The 15,553-nt window shown below is 51.0% G+C and overlaps 1 protein-coding gene across 3 annotated transcripts; it reads left to right on the top strand.

Annotated features, from left to right (window-relative positions):
* TRAF1 (TNF receptor associated factor 1) lies at positions 216-14,059 on the top strand. 3 transcript variants are annotated; one of them, XM_021414051.1, is made up of 11 exons: positions 216-1,415; positions 2,786-3,007; positions 3,404-3,488; positions 5,154-5,252; positions 6,244-6,405; positions 8,409-8,480; positions 8,761-8,829; positions 9,094-9,531; positions 9,904-10,081; positions 10,648-10,796; positions 11,918-14,059. In XM_021414051.1, exons 2-11 carry the CDS (start codon positions 2,799-2,801, stop codon positions 12,131-12,133), a joined length of 1,677 nt encoding a protein of 558 aa, XP_021269726.1. In that variant the 5' UTR covers positions 216-1,415; positions 2,786-2,798; the 3' UTR covers positions 12,134-14,059. The 3 variants fall into 3 exon arrangements, with proteins under 3 accessions (XP_021269726.1, XP_021269724.1, XP_021269725.1); XM_021414049.1 differs by lacking the exon at positions 216-1,415 and having other exon boundaries at positions 1,511-3,007; XM_021414050.1 differs by lacking the exon at positions 216-1,415 and having other exon boundaries at positions 1,512-3,007; positions 8,764-8,829.

Below are 15,553 nucleotides of genomic sequence, written 5' to 3'. Positions count from 1 at the left end.
ACACGTGATTCTGCAGGTATCTGTGGGCAAGCCTTCCAATGCTGCGGGTGGATCTTGATATTCCAGCTGGAAGCCTTAGAAGTAGCCAATAAATCTGACATCCTGCAATTATCCCATCCCATCCCATCCCATCCCATCCCATCCCATCCTCCCCCATGCGATTACCACCAGCTCTTGCTAACACCATTGCTCTCACAGAGCAACTCTGTCCGACTTAGGTTTCCTTTCCTACAGTGACGATTTCCTTTGCATCACCATTTTTTATCTGTTCAAACCTTCAGGAAAAAGAAAAAAAACGCACATGTCGCTTGTCAAAGGCGGTCTCCCTCAAAGGTACAGAACCAAAGGGCTTCTGAGAAAGTGAAGGATCAGCTTCTTTTCTTGGCAATAGTCTTGCGTGGTGGTTCTGGTGGATGCGGGGTGCAGCTGAGGAAAGACCCTGCCTGTGCAGCAAAGGAATGTGAGCTGCAGCTGGAAGAGCCCCAAACGGGGAAGGGACCGGAGCAGCTACCTGCTTTACATAAGGATGCCACGTACATTTCTTCCGTGCTGTGCGTACATTTTTTATAGTTCCTGTTGTCTGCAGGGCTGCCTTGTTCCCAGAAGCTCCATCTTTCCAGTCCATGATTTAATACAGCTCGAGCCTGTTTGGGTTTGTAATGTGTAATTGTGGCACGAGGGCAATCACCCCGGGCGACAGTGCCACGTGTGGCACTTATCTTAGCGAACACAGCCCGGAAGCCATCGGACACGGGGCGCTAAGGACGCGAGGCGATGTGCTGCTGTGCCGTGCTTGGCCCGTGAGTGCTGCGGGGTAACAAGCCGACGGAAGCAGCTGGGGCACGATCTCCTCGTTATTTTTAGCGCTCTGCCGGGGCTCACCCCCAGCGGTATTCCCCACATTTCTTTCACCGGGAAGAACGAAGAGATTTGCATCTGAAAGTCTCTTCTTTCCGAACCCCGGGCGGTGCGGTTGCAGCACGTGATTTCACAGCAAAGCCGCCTTATCCCGAGAGCGAAACTTCAACCCGCAAAGGCCCCGCAGCGCTGCGCGCACCCCGGCCGCACGTGCACGCGCCCGGTGCCGGGGCTGCCGCCCGAGGGCAGAGCTCGGGGCCGCCGGGAGCGAACCCGGGCGTTCCCGGTTCTGCACCCGGAGCACGTGCAGGGGGGGGTGTTCGCTCCGTGGTGCCCGGACACGCCGGAATCTCCGAGCGACGGGGCCGGCTCACGCACAGCCGGCATCGCGCCGACCTCGGGACGTAACCGCATCACCGCGCTGCGTGAGCCGCCCCGGGCAGCCGTCCCCCCCTCCCCCCTTGCGCCCGTAGCCGGCCCCGCCCCCCGGGCGGCCCGAGGCCGCTCCTCCGCTCCCGTCGGCGCTGCCCAGCTCCGTGCCGCCTCGGCGGGCTGAGGTAAGGGGAGCGGGGGGAGGCCCCGCCTCGCGCCGGTCCCGCCGGGGGCTCCGGGGGCGGACGCGGCGGCTCTCCCGGGCGGCAGCCGGCGGGGGAGGGGGGGCGGTCCGGCGCCGCTCGAGCAGCCGCGGAGCTCCCGCGGAGGCGGTGGTCCCGTCCCGCACATAGAGCGGCACGGCGTTCCTGCAGGCAGGGTCCCCGCAGCGCCAGGGCGCGGTTTCCAGCCCGGAGGCCGCCGGCTCCGCTCCGCTCCGCGCTGTGCGTGTACCCGGGGACGGCAGCTCGCGGTGCGGGTCGCGCTGCGGGTTTTCGTTTTGCGGCTCTCGGCGGCATCGGCGGCCCCTGCGCTCATCGCTCGCTTCCCTTGGGTGCCGAGAGAGGCCGAGCGAACTGCCTGCGCCGCAAGGCAGAAAGCGCTGCTTCAAGGGGGCATTTAAAATGCTGGGGATGCCCTGCCCCCCCGTGCCCGGCTCCCACCGCCTTCTGGCCCTTCGCCCGCCCGCGGAGCCACCAAGAGCGGCACAGGTTTCCGTATGGGCTGCGGCACTCGGAGCCCTCTGACCCGGCCGCTCCATCACACCCCGGGCTGCTGCTCACCGGGCCGCAGCTGCTGTCCCACCTCAGCCCCCCCCACCTGCGCTGCGTGCCCCAGGGATGTCGCAGAACCACAACGTGAACGTGGGGGCACCTGCACTGACAGCAACGTGGGCGTTTCCGAGACCACCAGGGTCCGTTCTGGGGGCCTTCCCAGCAGTGTTCCATTGCGCAGCTCTTGTTAACCACAAGTGATACTGAATGTGCTTTGCACCCTCTCGGTGCATCTGGCTGGAGCACCAGCACGGGGCTGCTGGAGGCCTTGGGATTTCCTTTCTTCACATTGCTGCTCGTGTTATGGCTTCAGGAAGGTCTCTGTAAGCACACCCGTCGCTCAGTTTCTGCATTTATGGAGTGCAATTCCAAATTTTGGCCACTGGAAATGGAAGGGTGCTGGGGATTTACTGTTCAGGAAATAATTCTGTGTGTTGTGGACTGATGGGATTGTGGCTCTGAAACGACAGGACCGCTTACTTCATCTTTCTGTCAACTAAAATGTGAGAAGAAAACCCCAGAGCTTCGTTTTAACGTGTTGTCCATTTTCACATCGTGTTCGAGGGAAATTTTACATCCGCACAGTAATTTCCTGCGGGTCAGGCCCACTGTGACATTTAGTCATGCACATCAGCTGCAGGCTCAGTTGAGCAGATCACCAGGTTGCTGCGCGGGGTCGGGGCTGCTCTGTGCGCTTTGGTGCTCGATGCATTCCTTCACATGGAAGTGAGCGCCCGCCTTGCCCCTTTCAGCGCCTGTTTCTCTCCCCTCCTCTTTGGCAGCGGTTCGCTTCAGATGGCTGAGAAAGCAAGCGGAGGCCCGCAGGATGTCCCCGGCTCTTCTCCTGATGAGAACGAGTTTCCTTTCGGATATCCCACCAGCATTTGTGAAGACGTGCCCGAGCAGAAGTACCTGTGCAGCAACTGCAATAACGTCCTGAAGAAAGCCCTGCAAACGCTCTGCGGGCATCGCTACTGCTCCGCTTGCCTGGCGTGGATCGTGCGGTAGGTCCCTGGAGAGCAGCAGCGCTCAAGGTTCGGTGGCAGGGTGCTAGCATTGGCTACATGGGTTCCAGGTTTCTCTTTCTTGATCCAGGCCGCACTCGCTGTGCTGAAATGCAGGTAGGATTTAGGGCCTTGAGGAGTAAGACCTGCTCTTGAGGAGCAGGGCAGCGTTTTTTTGTTCGGTTGGTTTGCTTCGTTATGGTTTTGTTGGTGGTTCTCGTTATTTATTAATTTATTTTACTTCAGTGACTTCAAGAATCGGGCCTCTAGTGAGCAAAGACCGTGGGTTCTGAGCGGAAATTACTTCCACGTTTGAATGTATTTGTGTACGTACAAAGGCCTCCTCCACTCCAGTTCAATAATTCGTTGTTATTTTGTTCTTCTTTCTTTTTCCAGGAACAATAAAAACCCGGTTTGCCAGAAATGTAAGGAGGAAGATCCCAGCACTCTGAGTGAAGGAAGCCTGCTGGCAGAAGAAAGGGTAAGCTGTAGCTCATGGTTCATTCATTCATCGCTGACCGTTCTCTGCTCTGCTCTGCAGTAATCTCTTCTGCTGCCGTGTGGTTTCTCCAGGCAGAGCACTGCACTGTTCTGTGTCCTGCACACAAACACAGGGCTCACTCCCAACTCAGCTTCTTCCTTTCTTTCTAATTACATGCAGGAGCACCAAGAAATACACACTGTGTCTACATTTGTTAGGCAAGAGTGAAACCCAGTAGTCAGCTGGCAGCGAGGTAAAAGGCAAAATATGGGATATGGCTGCAGCAAAGTAACCAATCTGCAGTTAGTGCTGGACTCGATCAGGTCTCAGAAAAAAATCCTTAATTCTGCAGTAAATTTCCCAGTAGCAAATTCAGGCATCGTAGAACCACGGGTAGGTACGGCTAGCCCCTGATGGAAGTCTTACTGAGTGCTGGCTGTCTGCTCTTTTACATCATTGGGATTCTCACTGGGTCTTCTGGGCCTTCCTGCAAGGTCTGTGGGTGGGTGGTGGTGCTGGGTGAGCTGATCTGCACGGGCAGGTTCTTGCTGGGCAGTCATTCCCCACAGACACGATGATCTGCCCGTACAGACCCATCCAAGCAAACGGTCTGGGCTTTGTAAGCACCGTGAGTAACGAGGGCTGCACAGCACGTTTGTTCTTTGCTCCGTATCTTCTCCTGATAATCTCTGCTTTACCTTTGCTGCGGTTTTGCTTGATGTTTATTCCCTATGCTATCTGATGATGTGTTTATATTTTAAATCAGGTACTTACACAAGAGGAACAAAAGGCCCTATCAGGATATGTGTTGGCATTATCTTATCCCATGGCCTGTTCTGTGCTAACTTCCATCCCTTCCCTGTTATACTCTTAATTTACAAACCACTGGTGTACTGTGTACACTTCAAGTCTTGCCGTGGTGCTGTTCATCAGGATTTCAGTGACTTTATTTAAGTGTGGGCATGATTGGTGAATACTCTTCCCCCCTTTATTTGTAAGGACCCCGTCTTGGCCTCCCACTTCCTGACTTACTCTGTGTTAGGAAATCTGCTGTCATCTGTATTGTGTACTTATTACTGTCTTGTTCCCGTGCCAGTGGAATATGTAATATTAAAAGTGTGCAGCGTTTAATCCTTTGCAGAATAATTGTACAATTCTTCGTGGTTACTGTAAGAAAAAAGATCTACGCAGTCAAAAATCATCTGACATGTGGTTTACATTTCATGAGTACACAGTGCCATCCTAAATGGAAACAGCTGTGGTCTGGGAAGCTCAGTGTCACTGAAGAAGAGTCTCAAGTCCTCTCCACTGCACATTAGGACATGTTAATGACCCCAGTAATTAAGTGCATTCGTTACTGAGTTCACATAGCAGCACTCTCTAGCTGGGATCTCCTCAGCACATCCCTGGCACGTGATGTGTTTCAGATTTCTGTGAGAAGGAGTTTAAAATAATAGCTGTACTGGTTAGGCGTATTTTCAATAAATACAGATGGCATCAAATAGTTTATTTTTGAATCACAGCCAAGAAGTGATTTGATAATTATTTGACTCCTCCTAACACCAAACTGCTCGCTAATTAAAACAAATCTCGGCGCGGTCACTTAACTCCTGTCCCAGGAGCGCATGCTGACTGGGGTTTCTCCTTGCTGTGTTTGCTTTCCAGGCCTTTGGGGATGCTGCCATTAACAAAGAGATCTCGGAGCTCCAGGTGCGCTGTGTGACCCTCGGATGCAGTTGGTGCGGCACCATGAAAAATTTTGAAGTACGTTTACATTTCCAGCTCGCTGTTACCAACAGCATGGAGTCACAGACCCAGCGGGTGGCTGAGGGTGGAAGGGACCCCCCAGACCACCCCCCCCCCCACGAGGGCTGCCTGCCACACAGCTCAGGTTGCCCAGGGCCCAGCTGTGGCCTCAGGCACCTCCAGGTGTGGGGCACCCACAGCTCTGGGCAGTGCTGAGGCCCCCGAGTGAAGAACTGGTTTTCTGCTAGAGTGTAGTCGTCTTTAAGACAAAACCTACCCGGTTCGCTCAGCTTCGTAAATTTGAGAATTGAAGCTCCTCTCGGCATGAATACGTGGCAAAAGGGATTTGAGAGTTGAGCGCGTGATCGAAACTGGCATTTCTGAGGCAGTTCTGTAGGGGACAGCTATCTCCCTCTGAAGACAAAATCGGTTGTGACCCAGTGCACGCAGGAGCTTCCGTAGAAGAGGCCAGAATAAACATTTTCTATTTAATACTGTAAGTATGAAAGTAGACCTGCTGGACATAGCCAGGAGGGAAATCACGCTGACGTTTTCCCTTGACGAGATGAGGAAGGGCAAGCAGTGAGAAGGGAATGCTCTACAAGTTGTTTTGGAGGTGGGTGAGGGACGCGTCCTGCCTGCTGCACAGAGGCTCAGATGGCCCCGGCCCTTCCTTGGGCCTACGCAGGGATGTCAGCACACTGACCACATCCATCCCGTTGGTCCGAGCAGGAGGGAGCTCCTGTTTGAATTTATCACAAGCTGTGTGGGCTTTGTCTTTATTTATTTATATATATATTTTTTCATCGGATCATTTGCTGAAGTTAAGAATCATCCAAAAAAGCCCCAGGAAGGGCTGGATTTTTTATCGGTAATCTTGGCAGCGCTGCGGAGTGGGACTTTACCCAAGGTTAGAAGAAATGCAAAGCGGCGCTGGGGGGATGGACGCTGTTCATAGATGAGTGTTTATCTGCCCTTTAAATTTGGGTTTGTAACTTCTGACTTCCAGGAGCACCAGATTCTGTGTGAATACGCTTTGATCCCTTGCCACACTGGCTGCGGACACGTGGTGATGAGAAAGAAACTTGCAGATCATTTGGAAAATGGATGTGTTAATAACGTGACCACGTGTCACAAGTGTAAGCAGAGCTTATCCAGTAGTGAGTACCAAGTAAGAACGTTTATTGGTTTCCAATAAGGCTTTTGCATTAATGGCTTAACTAATCTATCGTCGTGTTCTTCATCCCGGTTTCGTGACTGCTGTTGCACTTGGAGTGCCTTTCGTTTTTCGTGGTTTGCTAATTTCTCCACGCTCACCTTAACATTTTAAAAGTTGCTCTTGTTTTTTCCTTGCTTGGCAGCAGCAGCATGGTGCAGGTTCTGGGAGTGGTCTGAGGGCATACAGTGCGCGAACAGAAACTGTTCTGCATTGCTGAAGGGGGAATGGTGTGGTGGGGCAGATGTAAAGTGATAGAAAATGATCTGTTCTTACATGAAGAGATTGGTGTATAAGATATAGAAGAGATTCTTATACGGAGATACAGCAGCAGTGGCCCCTTACTCAGCCTCATGATAGAAATGCATCATGTTTTTAATCACCAGCCCTGGAGTTTTGTGCTGGAGTGAGGGCAGAGTAGTGCAAGTCCTACGTGGCAGGAGGGTTGCTGCGAACATCCCAGAAATGCAGCTGGCTGTAAGCAGTAGCAGATAGCTTGCTGTGTCAGAACTGTCACAGATCCGTGCCTTTCCAACCTCTGAGCTGTGAGCTCAACGTGTTGGGATAACGGTCTGCAGGTAACAACAAGCTTCTTGGGAAGCTTTCTCGTGTGCTCTTTGCATCTTAGCAGCTCTTACCGAGACAGGAGACTGAACCCTGGCACGTTTTACCGGTGCTAAATGCAGCTCGTGCTTCAGGGAGGCTGTGGGTAGCAGGAGGTGGCAACGCTTCATCCCACTCAGCCCTGGAAGCCAAGGGATGGGCTGGGGGCTGAGGCCTGGGCTCTGCTCTCTGTCCTTTGAGCTCCTTTCTCTTTCTTGAGCTCTGTGATGCTGCAGATCTGCCTCAGTGGGCTCCATTTTCCTGCAGCAAAGAACTGTTTTCCTTCCCGTTGTTTTGGTTACCTGTCACCTAATTCATTTTTAGCTGGAAAACCTTGGTGGGAGATTGGCCTTGAGATGTGGATCTTTTTCTGCCTGCTTTATAAGCTCTCATAAATGGGAGTTCTGCTGCTTATCTGATCTGCTTCATTAAATTTTTAGCTATGTGGCATGTGAATTTTGCTTGTTTATGCTGTGGGTGCATAGGAAGTTGCTCTCACTCTCTCCACCTCAACCAATCAGTCGCTGGTCTCATGACTTCTGCGTTCCCGTACCTTAAATAAACCCCCACCCAGCCCCTCTCCCCCGGCAAACCAAAGCTCTGGAGGAGTGAACCAGCAGCAAGTAAGGAAATAAACACACGGGTTGTGCAACAACTCAGATGCAGAGCATTCAGAATGAGTTCGAGAGAGGGAAAGAACTGTGGCGGTGTTTCTGGGGATCGAAAGAGAAACCTCAGAACTGAAGCTGAAATGACTTTGTAGAAGAAAATTCCAGACCGCTCTAGGAAATGTGCTGGCATGCAAGGGCATTTCTAAAGATTAAAACCAACCCTCTGCGTAGTTTGGGTTGAAAGCTGACAGCTGCTGTGTTAAATACACTAATTGCAGCAGGGGGATGAACCGAAGGCAGGAGAATTACTTTTGTCTCCTTGCAGCCAGAGAAGGCAGGAATTCTCGTGTCAGCACTAATGCATTCTGCATTAGCAAGTCGCGATGGAACATTTGGATTCCTGCCTTCAGAACATTAATAATCAGGATCCAAGAAGTGCCTGCACATGGAACAAACTATATGAAGGCAGTTTATATTTGGGTTTCCCGTGTATTTGCTCTCTGTTGCGTTACCCAGCTGCGTGTCATTGTGTATATATGTGTGTACATACACAGGGTGTGCAAGCTATAGTTGGAACTGAGCAAGACCTTTACGTTGCCAGCCTTGTATCCAACTACCAGGATGACTTTGCATCTGTAAGCAGTAGCACTCACAGAGAGAAGCTGTGTTTCAAAGACTCTTCAGTAAAGATGCCCACGTGTTTTACTAATGTACTCAGTTCCTTTCTTCTTGTTTTAATGACAGAAACATTCATGTGAAGGCACTTTATATAGAGAACAGAAGCATGCGCAAGCAGAAACGCCATCAAATGAAAAGGTGGGTAAAGGATGAGGAAATACAGTGCAGTTTTATTTCAACTCATGAAATAAATTCTTCATTTAGGTTGAATGATCACCTGAGAACATCTTCAGATAGAGCAGTTCTATCTGGGTGCCTTTTCCAACCCAGCATAGCTCTCACGAGTAGCTTCACTTTGCTGCTCCCACAATTAATTTCTCGAATCAACCTATTTATTTGTGGGTAAATAAAAGAACCCCTTGAAGCTGCCATTTGATTCTTTTCTTTTTCTTTTTTTTTTTTCTTTTTTTTTTCCCAGCAGAACCACTCCAGTCTCTCAGTCAGCAAGGACGGGTGTCGGTTTTCTGAAGTCGGCTGTTCGTTTGGGGTAAGGGAGACTGCTGCCTTCAGGAGCACAGCTCCGTGCTGAGCCCGTGGCCTCGCCAGCCTCTGTGATCAGGGCAGCTGGCCTTGATTTAAATGTGTCTTTAAAGAAAGAAAGAGCTGTACCCATTTTTAGTAAACCAGGAGAGGTGATGTTAGAACTGCCAGGGTTACAGGGTGTGTGAAAGGTGCAGTTCACTCCGCGTCGTGGCTTTATTTGGCCCCATGACATTTGTATAGAGAATGTATTAACCATATCTTCTCACAGGGCAGCACAGAGAAGATAAAGGAGCATGAAAAAGCTGCGGTTGGGACTCACATGCTGCTTCTGCTGCAGTACATAAAGCAACTGAAGGCAAACCTGTGCACTGCTTCCGAGGCTGCAGGTGGTTTCATCCCACGGTCAGAGCTGAATGTGAACGGTGCAGAAAAAAGCATCTCAGAGCTGCGTATCCCAGGGAGCCTGGAGATCAATGGGGATCTGGAACTGGATTGTTTAAGCAGAACTTCTGTTCCCGGAGATGAATCTGCTCTACAGCAACTAGCGAGGGAGAAGGTGATTTCTGAGCTCGAAAATAAGCTACACGTGTTTGAGAATATTGTGGCAGTGCTCAATAAAGAAGTGGAGACCTCCAACTTGGAAATCATGGCCTTCCGGAGGCAGAGTGAACTTGATCAAAATATAATCCGAGGCCTTGAGCTTAAGGTAAATGTTTATGATCAGCGCTGCCTGTGCGCTTGCTGTAATAGGTAACAAATGCACGAATCAGACAGAGGTGCTGTAGAGATGGGGATAGAGATGAGCACAGGCACTGGAGCTGTGCAGAGTTGTGTTCTGGACACATCAGCAGGATCCTTTTCTTGTTTGGGCTATTTTTTCAAATGGGCATCTCTAATATTTGTTACCTAAACCCACCTTTAGGCACGTGGGTATCCCTGAGAGTTTTGAATGTTAAGAATTTACCAAAAGAAATCAGGGGAGACCCTGCAGGATGTGAGGGCTCTGGAGTGACTCTGCTACTTCTGCAGCGCCTGGGGAGTGGGGCTGACTGAGAACTGTTTGGTTTTTTCCTCCTAGATTGCAGAGTTGCACCGGTGCCTGACCCAGAAGGATGCAGGCCTGAGCAGGCTTCATAAGAGTCTTCTGCTCTCTGAGCAAACTTCCTACGATGGGGTCTTTTTGTGGAAAATCACGGATGTTAGCAGGAAGCTGCAGGACTCTGTGACTGGAAGAACAGTCAGTTTGTACTCACCAGGTGAACACCACAGACACGTGTGTTAGCAGAGCTCCATCCTTTGGAAAACCCACTGCTTTCCCTAGAGTGATGCTTCTTTCTGCTCCTGGAGACGCTTTGCAATGGTTTCCTGAGCTGAGGCACTTTGTGTGAAGGCATCATGCTCTCCTGCCTGTTCCTGAGGGCAGCTGTGCTGTGCTCTGCCACGGAGCTGTGTTCTGTTCTGGGCTTTCATTTTGCAATTTGCCCTCCTCTGCAGCTACTTGCAGTGACATCTGCTGGATCTGCCTTGTCTAACCCACAGCCTCGGTGCCTGGTGCTACTGAATGGTTTTCTGCTGCAGTTACATCCCATGTGAGAAGTGATTTAATTAGGCAAAATATCCTTATCTGGCTAATAACGGGTATTTTTGTACCGAGGTGTGAGGCATTAAAAGGATTCCAGCCGCTGTGTTTGCTGCACTGATCTGTGTGTTCTCTCATCTCTGTGGTACCAAAACTTGGTGCAAGTCTTTTTGTAGTATGTCAGAACACTCGCTTTGCCTTATTTTCAGAGGAGGCTTTGCTAATGAAGCATTCTGTTTTCAGCGTTCTACACTGCAAAATACGGCTACAAGGTTTGCCTGAGGATTTATCTGAATGGGGATGGGACGGGAAAAGGAACCCACGTGTCGCTCTTCTTTGTCGTCATGAAAGGAGACTACGATGCTCTGCTCCCGTGGCCTTTCAGGCACAAGGTGAGAAGGGCAGCACTTTGTATTTGAGCTTAGCATGCACCCACTGCTTTTGCCAGTGAACACAAGTGGACGCTTTAGTGGAGGAGTGAGCGTTTTCTCGTGTTCTTCCATGATAGCTTATCAGCCATACTCTAACCTTGGGTGATAATTTATCTCTGAAGTGAGTGAAATACGCCCGGGCAAAACTGCTCCTGCTGAGATTTCGTACTTTGCATTGTAGGATTTTCCAGCCCCAGCGTACTGCAGTAACTCCGCAGTTTGCAGCTCAAGGTTGATGTATCCCAACCCGTGTCCACCTGGCAGAAAGCCAGGGGCACATTTTTCCTGGCTCTTACTGTATGTAGATAATATCACTTTATGAGGAAATTGTGATTTGTGGCCTGGAACACGGGCGTTAGAAACGTGAGGTTCCACTTACAGACGTGCCATAGATGCCTTATGTCATCCTGATCTTATTTGCATCATTTTATAAGTACAGTGCAATAATGCAACAGTGACAGTATGCACGGGTTCTGATCTCTCTTTTTAGCACCTGCCTTCCTATGGTAATGGTTCTGTAAGCCTTTCATGCAGATAGTTTAGCAGACAAAAAAAAATAGAAATGAAAATTCTCAATCCTTGTTGTGTTAAAAAAGTATTATCTGTGTTTTACGTTTCATGCTAAGGAACAACGGGTTAATAAAAGTGATAGTAAAATGGAGACATTCTAGAGGTTTTGTCTTCTCTGTATTTGCATACAGGCAGCGGAGCTGTTTCTTTTGATTCCAAACCACAGCAGCAGAATGAATGTAATGGCTGGAACCAAACCTGGGGCTTGTTTAAGTTGTCAGAAGAGAGAGGAAAAACGTCTTTGCCGTGTATAATTCTCTACCAAGAAATAGTTATTTTATTTCATTTCATTTCATGGGTGGCGAAGTTTTAAATATTTCATCTGGGACCTGTTACAGTCTCCCTTGCTCACATTAATTGACCTTGTAGGCTGTGAGACGTTCATTATAGCTTGCATTTAATTATCCGCAGAGCATCGAGCTGCTTTCACGGTGCGTTTGCACGTTTGTCTCCAATATTTTCTGTTGGATTTTCAGCTCGGTAACTCATCGTTGCTGCCTTCTGTTTTTCAGGTCACGTTTATGCTGCTCGACCAAAACAATAGGGAGCACGTCATCGATGCGTTCCGCCCAGACTTGGCTTCTGCTTCCTTTCAGAGACCCCTGAGCGAGATGAACGTTGCCAGTGGCTGTCCCACCTTCCTCCCTCTGACCAAACTGCAGTCGCCTAAGCACGCCTATGTGAAAGAAGACACGCTTTTCCTTAAATGCATCATTGATACAAATTAGTAACTCCTGAAACGTGAGCGTCTGGTGAATCACCCGCTGCAATTCATTTGTTTGCGAGAAAAGAAACATCGGTTTGAGACATTGTCTTAGTTCTCACAAAGCCCAGGGAGCTGGGCCTCTGTCTCCCAGCTCTGCCTGAGACCAGCTGGGTCTGCCTGCTGGCTGTGGTTGCTGCTGAGCATGCAGATACATTGCCCTGTGCCACACGGAGCGTGCTGTTGCAAATGGGGGCTGTGATTATCTCACTCACCAGCCCAAACTCCTGCTTTAGATGTAGCTCGCAGTTGCTCCCCTTCACGTGCACAGGTGGAACAAGGGGAGCTCCTTCCCTGCATTGCCCAGGCGTGCTGTTCATGCAGGGTGCCCTGGAGCTGGGGGTGCTGTGCTGCAGGGCTCTGCACACCCTCCGCAGTGGCGAGGAGTGCTGCTGCCTCTCCCACCTTTCCCAGGCTTGGTGCACATGTGGGGTGCCCGGGCTGCCAGCTGTGCTGTGGGACTCGGGCTGCTCCCCAGCAGGGACGAGGGCAGACCCCTCCCATAGGCTGTGGGTGGGTGTCTGCTTTTTGAAGACCTTGAAAGCGGTGAGTTGTGGATAGCACTGGTAGCTTGAAATCCTTATGCTGGATGATTTAATTCTTGCTATTTATTTCGGGCCTGTATTAATGTGCTCTGTACAGAGACGCTCTGTTGCGTCAGGAATGTGACCAGGTTACACTGTGCCTGGGGGAAGTGGCCTCTGGTGTTTCCCAAAGTGGCACTTGGACTTTCCCACCTCAGCCATGGACTCTGGGGGTTAACCCCAGGGAGGGCCAGAGCTGGCAGCTCAGCAGTGGGAAGGAGCCCTCGGCTTTAAAGAGCTCCCTCACTGCTGAAGCTTTGAGGCAAGTGACTTATTAGGAAGTACTGATCTTCTTCTTGCTCAGTTCTTTTTATGTGCTTCACATGCTTGGAAGCACCTACAAGAAACGTTTTTATCTTTTTTTTTTTTTTTTTTTTAAGAGGCAAGGAATGAATAAAAGTTATTTTTACAATCAAGTTAAGCTTGGAAATGGTTGGATGTAAAAATGCTGGGCTTTATCCCCCCAAGGAGCAGTAAAGCTGGTGCTCTCCATTCACTGCATCAGAACAGGTTGGTGGATCAGTGGAGCTGAGCTGGGTTTTGCTGCAGCAGTTCCTGGCCTCCCAGCAGCTTGATGCCCGCAGTGCAGCCCGCTGCTCCCGGCCTGCAAGGCGCTCTCCAGGGTGGGTGCAGCCATAGGATGCAGAGCCAAGGCCTGATCTTGCAGACAGAGCCATGTTTATTTATGACGGAAAAGCTTTTACGCGACTCTATTCCTTTTTATCCCTGCAATATTTCCCATGAAACGCTTGGAAAAACAAAACCGGCGCAAATGTTCCTGCTCCAGGAGAAGGGAAAGGAGAAACCGTCCCCTGCCCAACCAGGGAACAGCGGCCGCCTCGCCGTGCTGCCCTGTGCTGCGCTTACCCACGGGCCTATGGGCACATCATCCACATCTCCCACTTCTACTTCACAGTGCCCTTCCACATCATGAGCTGTGGTGAAGTGTCACGTTTCAGAAAGCAGCACCACGCTTCACAGGCAAATATCTGTCACAGACAAATATCTGTCACAGACAAATATCTGTCACAGGTTGTTTGGGGGGCAGCTGGGTGTCCTTTGCCATCCCGCCCTGTCATAATTCTCTCTTTTAAATTTAAAACGTTTTTCAGGGACAGAAAGTTATTTTTCCAGCCCTGTGCCAGACCTTCCAACCACACTGGAGTAGCGTGCCTAAAAATATTTTCCTTTTCATGGCTGTGTAATTTCGAAGAGCGCTGCATTTATTATAATCATTCGTATTTTCTTACCATCTCATTTATTTCCCAAATAAAGCTCACCAGCGTAATAAAGGGTCCGTGTGTTGTTTTAGCTGCAAAAGAGGGAATTGAGAAACCCAGAGCTATTCCCCAGCAGCTTGCAGCGGGAAGAGCTGAGCCGTGCTGCAGAGCCCACTTGTTGCTGCGTGGCAGGGGTTGGGCCGAGCTCTGACAGCGGTGGTTGCTGCCTCATGGTGGGCTTGGGGGGGGGGGGGGGGCTGCCTCCTTGCTCCAATTCAGGTCTATTTGCAAAACGCATCTCTGCACGGAGCTGCTGTCTCTTAGCAGAAAGGGAAGGGCTGTCCCTGGGTGTGAGAGAGGGAGAGGGCTGCGGGAAGAGAAATTGTGTGGGAGAGCTGTGAACACGTGTAGGTGCAGAGCGCTCTGTGCCTGCACTGGGGGAGACAGCGTGTGTGCGTGTGTGTGTGTGTGTGTACACGTTTGTCCAGCTGGTGTAACTAATGGGGGAGTGCAACCAGAGCTCACGGGGCTGCTGCAGCAGCACGGCCCTCGAAGGGCAAAGCAGAGCTGGTGGCTGCTGCTCCCTGCTGCAGAGCCCTGCGGGAGGGAAGGGCCCTGGGCTGCGCTGCCAGCGCGGCCTTGCACCGCTCTTCGTTTTTTCCTATTTTCTTTTTTTTTTTTACATTCTTTATGCTGGAAGTGTCTTTTCTGAGCCGAGCTCAGGAACTGCAGACGTGTATCTGTGTCAAAATTATGTAACGGCTCCATTAACATAAACCTTGCCCAGCTGCAGGAACACTTACAAGCTCCTCGCGTCTTATGCAACTGCATGGAAGCACGCAAAGAAAGCTAGGCTCAAAAAAAAAAAAAAAAAAAAAAAAAAGGCCATGGATTAAATTCATACTAAATAAGCAATAAAAGACATGAAACCCAACGCCTCGATGCTCTTCCTCTTAAAGGCACAGCTGGCACAGAGCAGCTGCGTGTCAGATGGAACCGCCGGGCCCATCGCAGCCACACCTCAGGAGCACGTGGCTGCTGGGAGCCCAGCTTGCCTGGGTAGGCCGAGGAGATGGCTCCAGAGGAAGGACCGAGCCCTGTGGGGCTGTGGGAAGTGCTGACCAAGGTGAGGTATGTCAGTGGCCAAACGCCACTCGTTGTGGCTGCTCCCATTCGCACCAATGGGAGGCATTTACAGGCTGAAGCTGAGGGTGGAGGTGGCACTGGGGTGGCTGGAGGCACAGAGCCTCGTGCTCCCTGTGCCGCGGTGTGCGTCCTCACCGCACGTTGTACCTCAAGGCCCAGCAGCGCTCCGGGGCAGCCTCGTGGTTGGGTTTCCTTTCAGTATTCCTTGCCCCTGGTTACGAACCAACACACGACTCCTCCTCCCACTCCTGTTTGCAAAGGAAGAAAAATGTGGGGAAAAGCCACAGACATCGGTTGTGCTCAGAGCGCCGCTGGAAGGACAGCGTGGGAGCCCCCGGCCCCTCCGCTCCATGGGCACAGGGGGAGGGAGAGGCCTCGGGCACAGCGTGGGGCTGTGGGACAACGCACCACCGAGGTTTTGTGCGAACCACTTTG

Source organism: Numida meleagris, chromosome 16 (genome assembly GCF_002078875.1).
Source record: "Numida meleagris isolate 19003 breed g44 Domestic line chromosome 16, NumMel1.0, whole genome shotgun sequence".
NCBI lineage: Eukaryota > Metazoa > Chordata > Aves > Galliformes > Numididae > Numida > Numida meleagris.
Note: the sequence above shows the minus strand (reverse complement) of the source record. Positions and strands in the feature narration are given on the sequence as shown.